This window comes from Bos taurus, chromosome 9, assembly GCF_002263795.3.
Source record: "Bos taurus isolate L1 Dominette 01449 registration number 42190680 breed Hereford chromosome 9, ARS-UCD2.0, whole genome shotgun sequence".
Classification (NCBI taxonomy): Eukaryota; Metazoa; Chordata; class Mammalia; order Artiodactyla; family Bovidae; genus Bos; species Bos taurus.
The window spans coordinates 18,791,003-18,811,720 of record NC_037336.1 but is presented as its reverse complement, the minus strand read 5'-3'; the positions used below and the strand labels follow the sequence as shown (position 1 = coordinate 18,811,720).

General features: G+C 39.5%; 1 protein-coding gene across 6 annotated transcripts in view; it reads left to right on the top strand.

Annotated features, from left to right (window-relative positions):
• The window catches only part of HMGN3 (high mobility group nucleosomal binding domain 3), a 35,486-nt gene that overhangs the window by 3,069 nt on the left and 11,699 nt on the right, over positions 1-20,718 (top strand). For 4 of the 6 annotated variants that reach the window (XM_005210685.5, NM_001034504.2, XM_005210684.5 and 1 more), the window contains exon 2: positions 19,845-19,895. The exons of the other annotated variants lie outside the window; for them this stretch is intronic. In XM_005210685.5, the coding sequence (XP_005210742.1) occupies positions 19,845-19,895 (51 nt within the window). The remainder of the gene's footprint in view (positions 1-19,844; positions 19,896-20,718) is intronic. 6 annotated transcript variants of the gene reach the window in all.

The window sequence follows — 20,718 nt, the reverse complement described above, 5'->3', positions numbered from 1 at the left end:
GCATTTCTTTTTTTAAAATACAATTATTAAAAAAATTTTTTTATCCAGTTATAAAGGTTATGTTCCATTTACAGTTAATGCAAAATATTATTTGTAGTCCCTGTGTTGTGCAGTACCTCCTGAGTCTCTCTTACCTTTATGAGTTTTCTCTGTATCTTTGTGTGGTAGTCATAGCTACATGAAAGCAAGTGGTTTTTGGAACTGCAGTAGTATTTTTCGATGAGTATAGCACTCAGGAGTGACGGGTTCTTCAGTTAGTGTTACATCTGTTCCTGAGTCGGTGAGATTTAAATAAAGTTGTGTTTCCTGTATTCATTACCTGATGGGTAGTGAGTGACCACCCACTAATAGTGGATGGAGCAGCAGGGAAAATGGTAGTGTTCCTGGACTCAGGTGGTGGTGGGACAGTGAGTGACTGAGTTCTAGACTGTTCCGGGCAGACATCCACGAATGCCTGATCACGTTGAATGCAGTGATCACGTTGTTAGGGAATGACCTGATGGTCTCCAAAGAGGCCTCAGCCAGTGAGCCCTCTAGCCATGGTCCTGGCATGACTAGCAGCAGCGGGCACGTTTTCACATCCTTCTTTTTATTTTTCCAGTTCCTCATCACTGGAACTACTGGAAAAGTCAAGTGTATCACATGGGAAGTTTTCTCTAACGAGACAATTTCCCAGGAATTTGGGGGTCAGCACTAGTCCATCCTTACCCTAAAGGTTTAAGGCAGAAAAGTCGGTTTGCCTCCAGCTTTGAGGTTTGAAATTATGCTTTATCTCTTTACATAAAATGGAAAGGCCTAGTAACGCTGGTCTTGGAACAGGGGATGCTTACCTAACAATACTCAAGGTTTCTGATTAATCTTTCAAAAGGAGATTGCGTATTATAACATCAGAGACAGACTCTGTAAATGAAAATACGGATAAATTTGACTACATGAAAATGAATATGTCATATGGCAAAGAAAAAGAAAACCCTGTTAACAAAACTTTAAAACTAATGAAAAACTGGGAAAAAGTATGTCTACCACATACCACTGAAAAAAGCATGCTACTTTAAAAAAGATGAAAAGATGTCCTTATGAAATAGATGTATATCCTTTTAAGAAAATAACAAACCCAATACATGGAAATGTTTAGTTTAACTAGAAGTCAAATACATGTATATTATTAAGAATAATGAGATGTGAATTTTTTTAAAGTCTGTTTTTTTTAAAAAAAGATTGATTGTGTCACTGTGCAGTGCTGAGTGACACTGACACTTGAGCAACTCTCAAGCAATATGGATGGGGCTGTAATTTCCTTAAAAAAAAAAAAGCTTTATTGAGGTATGATGTACTTACCATAGAGTCCATTTATCTATACAAAGTATACAAATCAGTGACTTTTAATACATTTATAGAGTTGTATAACATTTCTGTAGTCCAGTTTTAAACCACTTCCATCACTCCAGAAAGGTCTTCTCCATGGTTTGCAGATAGTCCCTACTCCCCCCCAGTCCTAGGCAACCACTGATTACTATCTCTATAGATTTGCTTTTTCTGGAAATTTTATATAAAAGGAATCAAACAATATGTAGTCTAATTGTGTCTGGTTTCTCTCACTCAGCAGAGTGATTTTGAGGTCCATCCACAGAGTAGCTTGTATCCATACTCCATTCTTTTTTATTGCCTAATAGTAGTCCGTTGTATGAATTTTCGACTTTCTGTTTATCCTTTCACAGGTCAATAGACATCTGAATTGTTTTCATTTTGAATTGTTTTAAGTAATGCTGTCATGAATATTTATATGTAAGTCTTTGCATGGACATATTTTCATTTTCTCTTGGGAAGTTTCCAAAGGGTGGAACTGACAGGTGATATGAAAGTCTATCCTTAATGTTTTAAGAAACTTCCAAACTGATTTTGATGGTAATTGTATCATCAGTGCACGAGGGTTCCAGTTTTCTCTGTATCTGTGCTCATAGCTAATTGTTGGGGTTTTTTGGTTATAGCTTTTTAATTAGCCTAATTTACATTTCTGTAATAAGTAATGATGATGAGCATCTTTTCATGTGTTTACTAGCATAATAGATACCTTAGGTGAAATGTCTATTCAAATGTTTTGCCCATTTTTAAATTGGATTTTCGTCTTATTATTGATTTGTAAGAGTTCTTTATATATTTAGATACAAGTCCTTTATCATAAATGATTTATAGATCTTTCCTTCCAGTCTGTGGCTTTTTAAAAAATGTTGGTTTTATGTCTTTGGAAGAACGAAAGTTTTTTTAATTTTGATGAAATCCGTTTAATATCCTGTCTAATAAATCTTTGCCTAATCTAAGGTCACAGATATTTACTTCGAGAAGTTTTATAATTTTAGCTCTGATATTTAGGTCTATGATCCATTTTGAGTTAAATTTGTAAATAGTGTGAGATAAGGGTTTCAGTTTTATATTATTTTTGTTTTGGTATATGTGGATATCTACTTATCACAGCACCAGTTGTTAAAAAGACCATCCTTTTTCACTGAATTGCCTAGGCACCTTTGTTGAAAATCAGTTCATCATAAATGTAAAGGTTGGATGTATGTGCTCTTGAATTGTGTTCATAATCTATATATTTATTCATATATTAATACCACATTATCTTGATTTCTATGGTATAGTAAGATTTGATACTGGTAATGTCAGTCTCTCACTATATTCTTTTTCAAAATTGTTTTGGCTTTCATACAAATTTTTGAATCAGATTGTAAATTCCTACAAGCATGCCTGCCATGATTTTGATAGGGCTTGAATTGAATCTCTAAATTGGTTTGGGCTTCCCCGGTGGCTCAGCAGTAAAGAATCTGCCTGCAGTGCAGGAGATGCAGGAGACATGGGTTCTATCCCTGGGTTGGGAAGATATCCTGGAGGAGGAAATGGCAACCGAATCCAGTATTCTTGCCTGGAAAATCCCATGGACAGAGACTGGCGGGTTACAGTCCATATGGTCAGAAAGAGTCAGACACAACTGAAGCAACTGAGCATGCCATTTTGAGCTATCCAGTCTGAATGTGAAAGGGCCTGACACGTAGTATGCCATCCATAAATACTTGCTGAGTTTAATTGAGTTGATACTTAAATGAAACCTATATTTGAGTAAAGGCTCCAAAACGTCAGGGTTATACATTTTATTCAGCCCTTCACTCACTTCATGTGAAATAAACATTTATCAAGCATCATGTTAATGCAGAGTACCATCACCTTGGGAAAGTAAGTGAATTATTGACATTACAAACTCTTTCTGAAATGAATGAGTAAAGGCCCTTGTTTTTAAGGCTCTTTCAGTCTGAGAGGGTAAGTAATATAAATATGACAGTATTTATAATTCATGGCAAGAAATGATAATGAGCCACAAGAAAAACCATGAGTTCTAAACATTCAAAAGTTTGGCCAGACTGCATGTCCAAAGAAAAAACACTGACAAAAAGTTGTTTGGTTAAAAGGGTTGGGGGTTACTTTGTTGTTTTTTTTTTTTATCTTAAGGGGATCATTGCTAGTTAATAGAGGTGGTCTGTGAAGTCTTGCTTTCTTTGAAGTAGAAGAAACGTAAATTCAAGGCCTGTTATGTAAATTCAAGGCCTGTTATATTAATAGCCGTTGAGGTTAGATTGTGCACAGTAGGTGCCCTCATTAGTGAAGATTCTGTGACTTCCTGGTCCCATGCTTTTCTTGTAACCACCCTCTGATGTTTAAAAGTGAGTACCATGTTTCTAAATTGACATATATTATTTGATTACCTAATTTTGAATTAATTTTGTAGTCCTTCTAATTTCACTTGACCATGAAGTGTTTGATGGCTCTGGCCTTTTTTTTAATTCCCACCACAGCACTTAGCACAGGTGCTATAACTGTTGAACAAGTGCATGAATGAATCGTTTTCAAAAAAAGAAAGTAGTAACTTGAATTACTTCATGTCTTTGTTGGGGAGATCGTCCAGTTTGACCTGGCTTTACTGTTTACTAGCTGTATGTTTTAGGGTAGGTTGCTTAACTCTGTAAGCCTCTCAGGTCTCTGAGACTCATCTGCAAAACTGGGCTAAAAATATATTCTACCTTGTTGGGTTATTGCAGACATTAAATGAGATGATGAATGCAAAGTTCTTAGCACAGGGCCAGCATGTGTGAAACAGTCAGTAGATGTTCCATATTGCGAGACAGGTATTTTTTTTTTAATGAATGTGTAGTTGATTTATAGTGTTGTGTTAATTTCTGCTATATAGCAAAGTGATTCAGTTTTATGTGCATATATCTATCTTTACACATAGAAATATATACATATTTTTTTCCATTGTGGTTTATCATAGGATACTGAATGATAATTTTTAATTGTTAAGAGAATTGCAGTGAAATAATAGCCTTGTAGTAATCCAGCTTTCATTTTACAGGAGGACCAGTGGCACATAGATCGCACCTGTATGTCCAATTAACTGCAATTATAGGAGTCAGTGTTCAACAACCAGATAACAAATGTGGTGTTTTTAAGAGAACACAGGCTTTCATCTGGTGCATTTTTACATGGTTGATTTTTCTCACAGAAAAAATTATGCTTAAAAATATTGCCATATAACATTAAAATTCCCTTGGCAAATCAGTTATCAGGTGATCCACTTCTCCTACATTTTTTCCCCTAGACCACTGCCTTTGTTTACACCAAGTTTAAATATATTCCACTTTCCTGCAGGTTACAGTTTGGAAATGGCGACTGACATAAACACCATTTAAGCTGTCTGCTTTCAGAGTACCTAGTGTGTTGAAATACGATATTAGTCTTCTGAGTAATTTCAAAATCAGTGTTGAAGATAACAAACCAAATCAAAATGTTGAATTTTTCCCCCCACTGGCTGCTCATTTATTGTGCATTTCACTGCCTTCTTAGAAGAGTTCAATTGAATCATGTATTGGTCCTTGGTCAAGGTGTTTATTGAGTCCAGTATTTTTATATCTTGTGGGCATATCCAGAAAACAGGGCCATTTAGATCTGCCCAAAGCAAATGCTTGTTCAGTCACAGAAAGTAAATGATATGCATAATCAGAAGTAGGGAAGAAGAGAAAAAAGGTTTTAAATCTCAAAATTGGTTCCAAAATTTAATATTTCAAGAGAAACTTACCAGTAACAACATATGCATATATTTATTACCATTAAAAGTTAAATAGCTGCCATTTATTGAATGCCTGGCTGAGCTTTGTGCTTTATAGTCATTAGGCACCTTCTTTTAAATAGAAATATGTGAAGTTGTTAGAAATAAACCTGGGTGGGAAGCATTATGGAGTAATTTCATATTATTTCATTTTATTCTCCCTGCAGTTCTGCAAGGCTGGCCTCGTCTCACAGAGTATGATATTGACAGCCACAATAAATAACATTTAGGTAGCTTTCTATGACTCAGGCACTGTTCCCAGCACTTTGCATTAATAACCTGAATCATCTAAGCACCCGGTCAGGTGTGTTCTCCGCAATGACATCTTCAGAGGTAGGGGGTGGCCGAGACGGGTCTGCTTCCAGACCATGGAGCCTGCAGCTGGTCTCAGCCCCAGACACAGTGAGAAAACAGGGACTTAGTCAGATGAAGGCATTTCCCCTGGTCACACAGCTGGGAAGTGACAGAACTAGGAATTCCACCCCAGCCCTCAAGCATTTTGGCCTAACTGTGACGCCACAGTACTTCCCATACACGTTCATTTCTAGTAATCTCAGGGGGTGGTCGTTGTTCAGTTTCTAAGTCGTGTCCGACTCTTTGCGACTCCATGGACTGCAGCATGACAGGTTTCCCTGCCCTTCACTAGCTCCCAGAGTTTGCTTAAATTCATGTCCATTGAGTCAGTGATAGGTATTTAAATAAAGGCGCCCACTGAATGAAACAAGAAGGACTCAAGCTATGTAAATATGTGTGTCCATCTGTTTAAAATTTTGTCTTTATTAAGATATAGGCTGATGCCATTGCTCCTAGGCACCAGTCAGAGGAAGTTACTCCACAAGTCATTATTATCTGTGATTGCAGCCTAAGGCTGCCCTCAGGGTCCAGACCTCTGGCTTCTGAAAGATGCCCATTATCATGAAGCCTTCTGGGTATTTCAGAAACTAATGGACTACAGGCTCCTATGCAAGGTATTTATGTGAAGTTTCCATCCCTAAGCTTTGGCATCTTCGAGTATTGAAAGTCTAAAACTTCATATTTTCTCTAATTCCACCATCAACTGGTGGATTTACTATTTCCAAGATACATTGTCTTTGTTGTTATATTTCAGATAACAGGGATATTCACCTGTCACCAGAAACATGTAAATACACTTGCATCAGTTTCAGTTCAGTCCCTCAGTCGTGTCCGACTCTTTGTGACCCCATGGACTGCAGCACGCCAGTCTTTGCTGTCCATCACCAACTCCCAGAGCTTGCTCAAACCCATGTCCATTGAGTCGGTGATGCCATCCAACCATCTCATCCTCTCTCGTCCCCTTCTCCTCCCGCCTTCAATCTTTCCTGGCTTCAGGGTCTTTTGCAAAGTATAGTTTACAACTATACTACAGTTAAAAAAAAATACTGGCCTCACGATATGGAACATCCATTGACTGTTTAAGAACTTTGCATTCACCATCTCATTTAATGTCTCCAGTAACCCAACATGGTAGAATATATTTTTAGCCCAGTTTTGCAGATGAGGAATCTGAGTCTCAGAGACCTGAGAGCCCCATGAACACTTGCAGTACTATTGACACGTTGTAATACATATATGAAGCCCCCATTGCTTAGGCACTGGATTTAAAAAACAAGCAGGTGCTTTTGTGTTTGGTATTCATCAAATAAAGAATGAAAGCCTCATAGCTTGGAAAAGCTGTTGGACCTAGAACAGAATGGATTTTTATTTCAGAGTTCTGGATTACCAGCTGATAAATGTGTAATTACAAAAGTTATTTTTAAAAGGTATGAAGTGACATTATTTTAAAATTGTATCTTTATTATTTTGATCCCATCCAAAGATAAATACAAAGTTTACCCCAAAAGGTGGTTTTTTTTTTTTTCTTTTCTATCTTTCTCTTTTTGGGTATAAACTGTGGCTTTTTACAATACTGGACACAATTAGTTAAATTCTACTTTGTGGGAAGTTGCTGTGAGTCCTAGACCCAGTGTATGTGGGAGGTTAATACACCAAAGACTTAAGTGTGAAGCTTGAAAGACTTCTGACCTTCCATATATATGGCGTAGAATACATTTCTGAACTGTATCTTTTATGTCTACTTTTCATTGCTTTCCTTTATCTCTTCTTTTATTTACAGTTTTTAATTTTACTGTTCCCCCTCTTAATGGTCACATGTCTCCCCGACTCTTTAATGGGGCCAAGTCGCTTGACCTCTTTGAGCCTCTTTTCTTCATCTGTAAAATGGGAATATTGAGACAGTCCCTGTGTATCTCAGTGCTGTTGAGATGATCAAATACAGCAACAAGTTGAATGTACATAGAAAAACATTAAGTGCTACGAAAATGATAGAAATGATTTGGTGTTTTGTCTTTACTTTTAATAGTAAGATAAAAGTACTTGTAGCCATGTATATGAACATTTAAAAACCTAGAATAGTAAATTTATGTGCCTCTTAACATGTAATATTTTCATTTTTTCAGAATTATCTTGTTTTATTTTATGATAGGTTTAGTCTTTTTAAAATTTTTTATTTATTTATTTGCAGTATAGGTTATGTTTCAGTATAGTTGATTCACAATATTGTGTTAGTTACAGGTATCCAGCAAGGTGATTCAGTTATACATGTACATATATCTATTCTTTTTCAGATTCTTTTCTTATATAGCTTATTACAAAATATTGAATAAAGTTCCTTGTGCTAGACAGTAAGTCCTTGTTGATTATCTGTTTTATTAATGTATATAGTAGTGTGTATATGTTAATCCCAAACTCCTAATTCATCCCACCCTCACCTTTCCCCTTTGTTTACTGTAAATTTGTTTCTGAGTCTGTTTCTGTTTTGTAAATAAGTTCATTTGTATCATTTTTACAGATTCCACGTATAAATGATGTCATACGATATTTTTCTCTGTCTGATATTTCACTTCGTGTAATAATCTCTATCGATGTTTCTGCAAGTGTCATTGTCCATTCTTTTTATGGTTGAGAAATATTCCATTGTATATTTATGTACCACATCTTCTTTTTTTTAAGTCTTTGTTTATTTGGCTCTGCGGGTCTTAGTTGTGACATGCAGGATTTCCAGTTAGGGCCTGTGAACTCTTGGTTGCAGTGCGTGGGATCTAGTTCCCAGACCAGTAATCAAATCTGGGCCCCCTGCACTGGGAGAGAAGAATCTTAGTCAGATATGACTGAAGCGACTTAGCAGCAGCAGCAGCACAAATGAGGCAGAGGAGGAAACACTCCATTACATATTATGTGCTGCTTGCTCAGGTCTACGGGTTAAGATACTTGCCAGACTGGAACCCTTCTGCTGCCCTAAAGTCCCAGATATGCACCCAGTTTTGAATCTAGCAAAGCCAGAAGAAAGCACTTAGAGCCTGTAGTGGATGAGAGGATGAACTCTGAGCCTGTCCCCCTGGTCAGAATCCCAGCTCTTACACTTACCAGCGAGATTACCAGCTGTGTTGTCTCGGGCAAGTTACCTAAACCTCTCTGGCTTCAGTTCCTGATTCATACAGTGGATATGATGCTCTTTACCCACCTCACAGGATTGTGGTGAAGGAGATTTTAACTCATTTAGATCACTGCCTCGCACGTGAGTGCAGTATAGTCCACATGTGTTGAGATGATGATGGTTGCTCTGGGTCTCTCCTCGTATCCCTTCCAAGGCTTCAGTACCTGACCTGTGATATACACTCCATAGTGTGATTAGTATATATTTGAGTATCTTACTAAGTCAGGAGAGTGAAATCTTTGGATCCAGCCTCTTAGTCTTCCTCATGAAGAAACTCAGGCCCAGGGACATAAGATACAAGCCAGGTTGGGGTCAGGCTACCAGCCTCAGCCAGGAGCTTCCTGCACCATCCCATTCACCCAACATGGGAAGAGGTGACTCTCCTGAAAAAGGCAGCTCAGACCAAAGAGCTGCGTAAAATTTTTAAGTTATTTTGTATTAATGATATATTTCCATTTTTAAATTATGTACATTCATACAAAGAAAATTTTGCTGAGCGTACTTAAACACAGCTTTTTCTTTGCCTTCCGCTATCTTTTGTAATGGAATCCATGAGATACTTTCCTTAAAAGTATCCCTCAGAAAAGAGAGAATTGCTGTTTATTTCAGTTCATCGAGAGTCTTTTTAAAGCAGAGTGCTTACTCCATTACTTTTATCGTGAACAACAAGATTTTATTTTGGGAAGACATACTAGCCTCGTGGCCTTAACAAGCTATTTGGGTTTATAGAAGTTGATGAAATTAATAGACATAAGCCAAGGAGGAAGTAAGAAAGAAATTTGACATTGGTTTCATTATTAATGAAGGTCATTTGCATGTGACCTCTCATCCCCAGATACTGGATTTTTTAAGGGTTATTTTAACAAGCAAGGCAGTATTGGACTTCCCTGGTGGCTCAGACAGTAAGCGTCTACCTACAGTGCAGGAGACCCAGGTTCAATCCGTGGGTTGGGAAGATCTGGAGAAGGAAATGGCCGTATTGGAAGATCTCAAACATACACTTAGAGAATGAATGAAAAACTGCCATGCTGATGTTAAACAGTGGTCCTTATGGCTTTGAATAAAATTTTCAGAGTCTGTTTCGTATGTCAAATACGTGCATGTTTGAGTTTAAGGGAAATATGTGTTATTTGGAAAACTTCATGAGAATTTCACGGACAGTGCCCTTATTTGTGGACGGAAATTAATGCTGCCTTAAATAATTTAATTATGTGTCAATTTTAGCAGAAGAGTGAAAACTTAGTTATAGACACATTTCAGTCTTTCTCTGGGTGGGTTATTTGGATTTTTGTCCTTAAATGTCCTCTTTGCTAACCAGCTCACTATTGGAGTGCTTTATTTTCTCCAGCTTTAGATTTGTAACAGAAAATGTAAATTAGTTTTAAAAGAAAATGTTTAAAAATTAATTTTAAAAGAGAAATGGTACTAATTTAAACATACTGACCAGCGAGTTGAATAAGAGTCCGCTCAAAGTAATACATTCCCTAGATGAAAAGAAGTGATTGTTTATTTGCAGTTATATCTGTTCCCAACTTTCCTGCATCAGCATAGATAATCCAGCAGTTGAATCTGGATTTGTTCTATGGCAGCTGGCTAATGGTTACTTGAATTGTGTACACACGATACGATCTCAGTGAATTCACTTAAGTTAGAAAACAACCCTTGTCACTTAATGTCTTGGAAGGAAAACTCCGAGAGCCTGCACTTACCGGTGAAGACTATTTGGAACTTTAACACAAGGTCCAGCACTCGTTGCTAAGAATCCCGAGCTCTTGTCTGTCTTCCGCAGTGGAAAAAGATGGCACCAGGAGGTACTATACTTCCCAGCTTCCTGCCACACCCTCAGTATTTTTCTCAGAAGTGACAAATTTGGAGGCTAGGACCATCCAGCGCTGTTTCCAAGCAGCTGTTGAGGGGCATACTGATTCTCTCATCTTTGCAGATACCTTCCTGAGTTTGGAGAGAGAAAGCTGGGCTGATGGTCCCCGTTAGAGCCCCTGAGTAAAGTAGTAACTGCTGTTTATTCAACGAGAATCTCAATACGTGGGCATTTGTTCTGTTGATTCCTATGGATGGTCTGCAGAATGAAAATTCCAAATTTCATTTCCTTCGCTTCCCAAGAAGGACTCCTCGTCCTGTTGCAGTCTTAAGGAAGTATGATTTTGTCCCCTTCGGTACATTTTCGTGTCCTCAGATGCAGGACTCTGGCATCTTTGTAAGATGGGAGAGTGGAGACAGTGAAGTTGGTCAGCTGCTGAAGGAACTCTGGCTTCCTTCACCAGCTCTCCTCCCACGCCCACTCAAGAGGACAGTTCTGAATTCATGTTTCTAATGATCTTGGCTTCCCATCTTGCCCGACTCCAGATTCCTTCGTATCAGCACAAATGAAATGACTATGAATTATGTTTTGGCCAGAAGAGGAAGAGGTGGTGTCTGCCCAGACTTGTAAGAAACACAAGAAACACTAATAGTTGTGGAATTTGTGTTGGCAGATGTGGCACTGCCACCTGGGCTTTACTTCCACCCTTCTTCCCCCTGAATATTGGTAATACTTTGGGAGTTTTAAATACAAAGAAATTCAGGAAATAATATAACATGCCTATTTACCCATCATTCAGAATTCACACATTTGACCATTTTTTATCCTCTTTGCTTCAGATCTTTCTAAGAATAAAATGTTATAAAGTTTAAGTTCAAAACACCCCCTTGGTTCCCTTCCCTTGTGAACCTTACTGAAGATAACCTTGATCATGAATTGATTGTATATCTTTGCAGGTCATGATTTTAGATGTTCATGATGTGTATGTTATATATAAATCCATAATATTGATTTGTGCATGTTTTGAAATTTACAAGTAATCACATATTGCATGCTCTTTCTTTTGTTATTTGACATAATAATGAATGAGTGTAATTTGTTTAGGTATATTATGATAACTAATATATGTGGACTTTTTCTAATGACTTATTTTGTGGTTTCTATTTATCATGTGTTTTCCTCTTTTCTTTCCTGTCTTTGATGTGTAAAATTTGCTTTATTTCACCCCTCCTGATTTTTTAAGTGTATAGATTCTTTTTTATTTTCTTAAAAAACATAATGCCTGTCTTTAAATTTTTATTTTAGTATGATCTTAAATGATTCTGTGTCTGTATAATCCTCCAGAACAAAACCAGGACCCTCCCATGCTGGAGATGGGGATGCTGTGTTCCCCCTCCTCTCATCTTTTATGGTTGTTATTGTCTAGACCTGTGCCACCCAGGATGGCAGCCACTAACTACACGAGGCTGTTAGCCACTGAGAAAGAATGAGCCAAGTTTAAAAATTTTAATTTCATCAATTTAAATTTAAAAGCTGATATTCGATTCAGTTATTAGAAGGTTTTAAACATGTTTGCAACAACCTGGATATGTGAAAATACAATAAAGTTTATGATCTCTAAATATGGGTCAGGTATTCCTTATTGACTATGCCAAAGCCTTTGACTGTGTGGATCACAATAAACTGTGGAAAATTCTGAAAGAGATGGGAATACCAGACCACCTGCCTCTTGAGAAACCGATATGCAGGTCAGGAAGCAACAGTTAGAACTGGACATGGAACAACAGACTGGTTCCAAATAGGAAAAGGAGTATGTCAAGGCTGTATATTGTCACCCTGCTTATTTAACTTCTATGCAGAGTACATCATGAGAAATGCTGGGCTGGAAGAGGCACAAGCTGGAATCAAGATTGCTGGGAGAAATATCAATAACCTCAGATATGCAGATGACACCACCCTTATGGCAGAAAGTGAAGAGGAACTAAAGAGCCTCTTGATGAAAGTGAAAGAGGAGAGTGAAAAAGTAGGCTTAAAGCTCAACATTCAGAAAACGAAGATCATGGCATCTGGTCCCATCACTTGATGGGAAATAGATGGGGAAACAGTGGAAACAGTGTCAGACTTTATTTTTTGGGGCTCCAAAATCACTGCACATGGTGACTGCAGCCATGAAATTAAAAGATGCTTATTTACTCCTTGGAAGAGAAGTTATGACCAACCTAGATAGCATATTGAAAAGCAGAGACATTACTTTGCCAACAAAGGTCCGTCTAGTCAAGGCTATGGTTTTTCCTGTGGTCATGTATGGATGTGAGAGTTGCACTGTGAAGAAAGCTGAGCACCAAAGAGTTGATGCTTTTGAAGTGTGGTGTTGGAGAAGACTCTTGAGAGTCCCTGGGACTGCAAGGAGATCCAACCATTCCATCCTGAAAATCAGCCCTGGGTGTTCTTTGGAGAGAATGATGCTAAAGCTGAAGCTCCAGTACTTTGGCCACCTCGTGCGAAGAGTTGACTCATTGGAAAAGACTCTGATGCTGGGAGGGATTGGGGGCAGGAGGAGAAGGGGACGACAGAGGATGAGATGACTAGATGGTATCACCGACTCGATGGACGTGGGTTTGAGTGAACTCCGGGAGTTGGTGATGGATAGGGAGGCCTGGCGTGCTGCAATTCATGGGGTCGCAAAGAGTTGGACATGACTGAGCGACTGAACTGAATGAACTGATTCCTAGTGAAAACTTGGCATTTGAGTGGAAGTGTGCTGTAAATGTAAAATACATGCCAGGATTTGAAGATTTAGTGTGAAGAACGTTTGTCACATACCTGATTAATAATTTGAATCTTGATAGCATGTTGAAATGATAACGTTTTAGGTATCTTCAGCTAAATGAAATATATTATCAAAATTAGTTTCACCTTTGTCTTTTTACTTTCTTCATGTGGCTATTCAAAAATCTAAAATTACATTTTATAATTTTATAGGGCAACACTAGTTTATGACTTCTATTGAAATATTTTAAACACACATGAAATAGATATTAGTATCTACAATTAATAGATTTGCCAATATATTTTATACTTTTTTCTTACACGTTTTTCTTTCGTCTCAATTCTCTTTTCTTATTGCTGAATTTGATCCTTTAGTTTTAGATCCTTGTTGAAAAAAAGACTCTGTTGGCAGTAAACTCTTAGTATTTATGACATATCTTCATTTTACCTTTCCTCTTGAATGATAGCTGGGTGTAAAATTTTAGGCTGACACTTCTCCTCAACTCCTGAACATTTCTCTGGAGTTTGCTGTTTACAGATTCTGGTGAGAAGTTAATTCTTTGAAAATAATCCATCTCTTAATTCTGGAAACTTTTAATGACTTTCTTCATTTTCTTTGACTTTCTGTAGTTTTATTATGTCTCATTGTATATGTTTGCTTTGTTTTGTTTCCAGTTTGTTCCTTGGTGTGAGTTTTTCATCTGGAGACTCATGACTTCAGTTTGGGAAAATTCTCACCCATTATGCCTTTGCCTTCCTACCAGCGTCTCTGATCTCTGCTTCTGCAAGTCTGTTAAACGTATGTGGATCCTTGGAGTTAACCACCATGTCTCCTAACCTGTCTTTCATACTGTTTATCTCCTTATTGCTGTTTGTTGCATTCTGGGCTAGTTCCTCAGCACACTCCATGACAGTTCATTATTTCTTCTGCTGTACCTGGTCTAGACTTTACGTTTTGAGTTCTTTTTAATTTCAAGGAGCCTGCTTTCATTTTCAGAATTTGGCAGTTTTAAAAAGTTCAACTACCTGTTGATTTTTGCCGTACACAGTTTGTGCTCTCGGGTGAGTCTCCTTTTCCATTGGGTTACCAGGTGTTCAGTGATCCAGCTGCCTGCTGACTTGCGCCATCTGCCACCCAGTGAGTCCCCCAGAATCCCCGATGTGCCTTCCATCAGACCACCACGTGTGTCCCCTCCCCCTTGCTGGTTCTTAGTTCAGCACCCATCCACTTGGGTGCTGAAGGAGCCTCAGATATGTGAAGAGCTTTTTTGTTAGACCGTGGTTCTCTGCCTTCTTGGCCATTCTGTGTTCGAACTAGATTAGCGTGAGTCTGCCCTGTCTAGAGAAGGCAATGGCAACCCACTCCAGTACTCCTGCCTGGAAAATCCCATGGGCGGAGGAACCTGGTAGGCTGCAGTCCATGGGGTCTCGAAGAGTCGGACACAACTGAGCGACTTCACTTTCACTTTTCACTTTCATGCATTGGAGAAGGAAATGGCAACCCACTCCAGTGTTCTTGCCTGGAGAATCCCAGGGACGGGGGAGCTTGGTGGGCTGCCATCTGTGGGGTCACACAGAGTCGGACACAACTGAAGCGACTTAGCAGCAGCACCAGCAACCCTGTCTAGGGGAGTGGGCAAGAACCTGTCTGCCTTGGAACCCCCTGCATCCTCTCTCACTCACTTCATTCTTCCCTTCTGCTCACAAGGTGGTTGAAGTATATCTGAGATCATCTATGTACACCCCCAAGCCTTATTTCTCCCTTTTCTTCGTTTTTATTCCTCAAAATCTCGGATGAAAGCTTCAGGCTTCTCTTTTGATTCCTTTATACCATGACCTCCTGCTCTCTCCAGCCTCGTGGCTAAGTGTTAGCAGTGAGTGATAAGACAGTCTGAAGGTGGTAGGTCTTTCTGAAATTGTATACCTGTTATTCTGTGTAACAGAAGCAGATGACAAGGTTGCAGGGAATCTGGATGTAAGGAATTGCGTTAAACCTCAAGGCTCTATTGAATTTAATATATCATATTTGATAATTTACAGACTCATTAAGACAAATATGCCTTAGTAGATACGGCTCAGTCACAAATATGGAAGTCTAGAATTTCAGGATTAAAAGGTGGTTCTTTATTTTACTTCTATACTCAAATAAAAATTGTTACTACAAAGCCTTTGACTGTGTGGATCACAATAAACTGTGGAAAATTTTGAAAGAGATGGGAATACCAGACCGCCTGACCTGCCTCTTGAGAAACCTATATGCAGGTTAGGAAGCAACAGTTAGAACTGGACATGGAACAACAGACTGATTCCAAATAGGAAAAGGAGTACGTCAAGGCTGTATATTGTCACCTTGCTTATTTAACTTCTATGCAGAGTACATCATGAGAAACACTGGGCTGGAAGAAACACAAGCTGGAATCAAGATTGCTGGGAGAAATATCAATAACCTCAGATATGCAGATGACACCACCCTTATGGCAGAAAGTGAAAAGGAACTAAAAAGCCTCTTGATGAAAGTGAAAGTGGAGAGTGAAAAAGTAGGCTTAAAGCTCAACATTTAGAAAACGAAGATCATGGCATCTGGTCCCATCACTTGATGGGAAATAGATGGGGAAACAGTGGAAACAGTGTCAGACTTTATTTTTGGGGGCTCCAAAATCACTGCACATGGTGACTGCAGCCATGAAATTAAAAAACGCTTACTCCTTGGAAGAGAAGTTATGACCAACCTAGATAGCATATTGAAAACCAGAGACATTACTTTGCCAACAAAGGTCCGTCTAGTCGAGGCTGTGGTTTTTCCAGTGGTCATGTATGGATGTGAGACTTGGACTGTGAAGAAGGCTGAGCACCGAAGAATTGATGCTTTTGAACTGTGGTGTTGGAGAAGACTCTTGAGAGTCCCTTGGACTGCAAGGAGATCCAACCAGTCCATTCTAAAGGAGATCAGCCCTGGGTGTTCTTTGTAAGGACTGATGCTAAAGCTGAAACTCCAGTACTTTGGCCACCTCATGAGAAGAGTTGACTCACTGGAAAAGACTCTGATGCTGGGAGGGATTAGGGGCAGGAGGAGAAGGGGATGACAGAGGATGAGATGGCTGGATGGCATCGCCGACTCGATGGACGTGAGTTTGAGTGAACTCTGGGAGATGGTGATGAACAGGGAGGCCTGGCGTGCTGCGATTCATGGGGTCACAGAGTTGGACACGACTGAGCGACTGAACTGACTGACTGAAGGTCTTATATGTTTTGTTGTATAACATCTGTATAGCCATTCAGTCTATGAAATGCTCTCCCCAGTATCTTGCTTGATTGTAAACGTGACCCTTTGAGTTAGGTGTCACTATCATTGATCAGAGAAAGAGACGGAGTCGCATGATCAGGTCACTGTCCCAGATCACACGGCTCTGAGCTAGGGAGCCAAGAGTGAAGTGGTGTCTGGACCTGCATATGTGCCGCAGAACCCCACTGATCCCAGGGTGAAGATCATTTGGGTTGTTCCTGCCTACCAGTTTGCTATGTGCTTGTTATAGAGTGATCTCGTAGAGTAGTTGCCAGACAAACCAGCTTTTCTACATTTGTCTCTCTTCCCGTTTCCAGTCTTAGGCTCATTCATTCATCTGGAAGAAATAACATATTCAGTTATACCTGCCTTCTTTTGGGGGGTGCGGGGGTTGTTTCCAAGTTTCTCTTTTTCAATAATTTGCATCCAATACGAACAATATTAGGTCAGTTTAGAGAGTGATCAGTCATATTGCTGTCACAAATCCACTGGCGGGAAGCATATTGAACATAATGTCGTTAATATCAGTCTAAGGAAAAAAATTTGTGGATGATACCAGTTTAAGAAAAAAAAAAATTTTAATGTCATTTAATGTCAGTAGAAGCTGTGTGGAGACTTCCCTGGAAGTCCAGTGGTTAAGACTCAGCGCTTACAATGCAGGGAGGGTAGATTCAATCCCTGGTCAAGAAACTTAACATCCCACATGGCCAAAAAACAAATAAGTAGTAGCTGTGTGCTGCTTCTTTAAAAGCCTGTCAGTTCCAGGTAGAGGGTAGCCCAGATCAGATCTGGGCCGATAAGTAAGTGTGGCCTGATAAGTAAGAATGAGAGCCCAGCACTTCAGACAACACAGCGTCTGGTTTGTGGCCAGAAGGGTCACACTGGTAACTGGGGAAATGGACAAAGCCAAATGGCTCACCTTTTAGATTATCCGAGATTTTTCTGTCTCTAACTCAGCCACCTGATACAGCACAAGATCTATGAGCCAGACATTCCTGTGCCAGAGAGTGGGGAGAGAAAAGAGAAGCTCTGTTTTCCTTGATGATAGAGAGGATTCCATGGATGAGGGGAAAAATAGTTGCTTGATGGGGAAACAGGAGAGAACTCCAAGGATCTGGGAGGTTCTGAAGAGAGAGAAATCCATAGACTGGGTAACAGGCAGTCCCAGGGAAGAAGAGGCTTACTGTGTTGTTTGCATAGAAGAAAAGCTTTTGTCTTTCTCAAAGACTTTATCTATTTCTGACCTGACTTTTACATATTATTTTATCATCTAAGCATTTATTTATTAATATTTTTTGGCCGCACTGTGCAGCTCACATGATCTTAGTTCCCCTACCCGAGATTGAACGCAGCCCCTCAGCAGTGAAAGTGTGGAGTCCTAACCACTGGTCTGCCAGGGATTTTCCTGTAACCTAAGTGTTTAAATTTAATCTTACTTTATGTGGACTTTCCATATGTTCACATAGCTTAACTATTTTTAATCCCATAACATTAATAATTACATTGTTTATCTAAACATTTGTCTGTTATTTACTGATCCTGTGAGTCGTTTCCAGTTACTTCATATTAGAAAGAGTACAAACAAAACGGTATTTTTACAAAGCTTCTTGTTGCTTTCTCTGAGTCTTGGTTCCAGTTTCCAAAATCAGAATTACTCTGTCATTACATGATTAGTCCTCTGTGTCTTTTTTATATTGCCAGATTGTTCTTTGAAAATATATTGATTTACAGTGTCACTAACACCAGCAAACAGTGGGTTTGAGGAGCATTTAAATGTTTTTCTCATTTTATCAGACTAGGCATTACCACATAGCTGTTTTCTTTTCTAAGCCATGCTGCTACTGCTGCTAAGTCGCTTCAGTCGTGTCCGACTCTGTGCGACCCCATAGACGGCAGCCCAGCAGGCTTCCCCGTCCCTGGGATTCTCCAGGCAAGAACACTGGAGTGGGTTGCCATTTCCTTCTCCAGTGCATGAAAGTGAAAAGTGAAAGGGAAGTCACTCAGTCATGTCCGACTCTTAGCCACCCCATGGACTGCAGCCCAGCAGGCTCCTCTGACTGGAGTGGGGTGCCATTGCCTTCTCCGTTCCTAAGCCATGCATTGTATCAAATGTCAGTTTGCTATTTGTATTTTTTTTGTCCTGGGAACTCTATTCCTGTGTGTGTGTTAGTTGCTCAGTTGTGTCCGACTCTTTGTGACCCTATGGAGTGTAGCCCCACCAGGCTTCTCTGTCCATGGAATTCTCCAGACAAGAGTACTGAAGTGGGTAGCCCTTCCATTCTCCAGGACATCTTCCCGACCCAAGGACCAAATCTGGTTCTCCTACATTACAAGCAGATTCTTTACTGTCTGAGCCACTCCTCTATTCCTGCGTGCTTGTCCGATGAGTCACTTCAGTTGTGTCCAACTCTTTGTGACCCTATGGACCGTAGCCCGATAGGCTCCTCTGTCCATGGGATTCTCCAGGCAAGAATACTGGAGTGGGTAGCCGTTCCCTTCTGCAGGGGTTCTTCCCCACCCAGGGATTGAACCCACCTCTCAAGTCTCCTGCACTGGGAGGCAGGTTCTTTACTACTAGCGCCACTTGGGAAACCCACTCTATTCCTGTGTTGTGTCAAATAGTTTTAATTTTCTGATTATTATTGTTTTCATCTTATTTATTGTATAGCCAATAAAAATATATTGACATAATTGATTTGCCTTATAAATCTAAGTGTATTTATGGAGTCTGGAAAGGAGTCAGGTTTGCGCTATCACAAGAGTGGGCAGATGCTGCCTGGGGGGATGGATCAAACTCTGGAAAGAAATCAGCTAGGGTGGCTGGGTGCTGGGCCATTCCGCTGGGGCCGGGAGTGTGGGAGAGACCCTGGAGTTACTGATGGAAAAATGGGAATTCATGATAAATGTGTCAGGTCTTATCAGGAAATGGGCTAGAATCAAAGCTAGGCGAGTATGGGGTGAAAATAACAGTTTTGCCCTTGGCCTGGGCTTTTCCTGCTCTCATCTTAGGGAACAAAGTGACTATTGGCTCCCTGTTCTTTTCCCCCGGTGGCAAGAGAAATCAATGAAAATTGCTTCAAGTGAATGTACATTGAGAACAGGGGCTCAGATCAGTTCTTGCAACAATTCTGGTTTAATATTAGAGCAGTTATGCAGATAAATGCTCTGTGTGTGTGTGTGTGTGTGTAAAACGTATCCTTTTACAAATTTTCTTTTCCCTGGAGATTATCATTGGCTTATGTGGTCTTTTAATATGCATTTTCCAACTTAAATACAATTCACCCAAATGTTTTCTTTTTAGTCTCCAGAGAATACAGAGGGGAAGGATGGATCCAAAGTAACTAAACAGGAGGTAAGTGTATCTTTGACATCCCGTATTTAATCATTAACTGGAACTTCTAGTGTTGTTACGACTGTCTGCATCTGAATGACTCCTCTTCTAAACCGGATTGCTGAGACTATGTAAACCAGAGACAGACCTGTGGCTGTGTCACTGCCCTGGGCCTGGGCAGGTTTCAGTCAGAGGCACTCAGGAGGTGTTTTCCACTTACTGTGTTTATGTTTCTGCTTGTGAGTACTGCTGTCTGTTAAAGCAGATACTGAGAATTCCTCCTGGGCAAAGAGTGAGATAATAGGTAAATTCATCAAGGAGAACAAAGTGTGCCTTTCACAGTAAGGAAATGAAAGACTGTTGATTTAATAAATTCTCCACTCCAGTGAGTGAACTATAAATTACCGTTTGGGTTCTGAGTATTTGCCTAAAAGCGGTCGTCTTCTAAAGTCAAAAATTACAAAAGATACGTAAAATGTCAGAATTTTAAAGTTTTTTATTTTTAACCAGGAAAATTCTTAGGGTTTGGGATAATTAGATAATAAGTCAAAGAAGCTCTGTGTGAAAATACAGAAAACTCCAAAAGGCTAGGAACTTGGAAGAGATACTTGCATTTGACCTTCCATGGCAATATCATGAACTTCTAAAAGGAGATGAGCTAGAAAAGTAGCAAATGAGATGGTTACTGTGATGACAGCCATTCCCTTTTGCACAGAGCTTTACAGTGTGTGGAAACACTGCAGCTCTTAACCCTTGAACTTATAAACTAAAAGGGGTCACGAGAGAGACGAAAACAATATCTAGTTACAGATTCTTTGATTGGGTGACTCATATTGTGTTAATA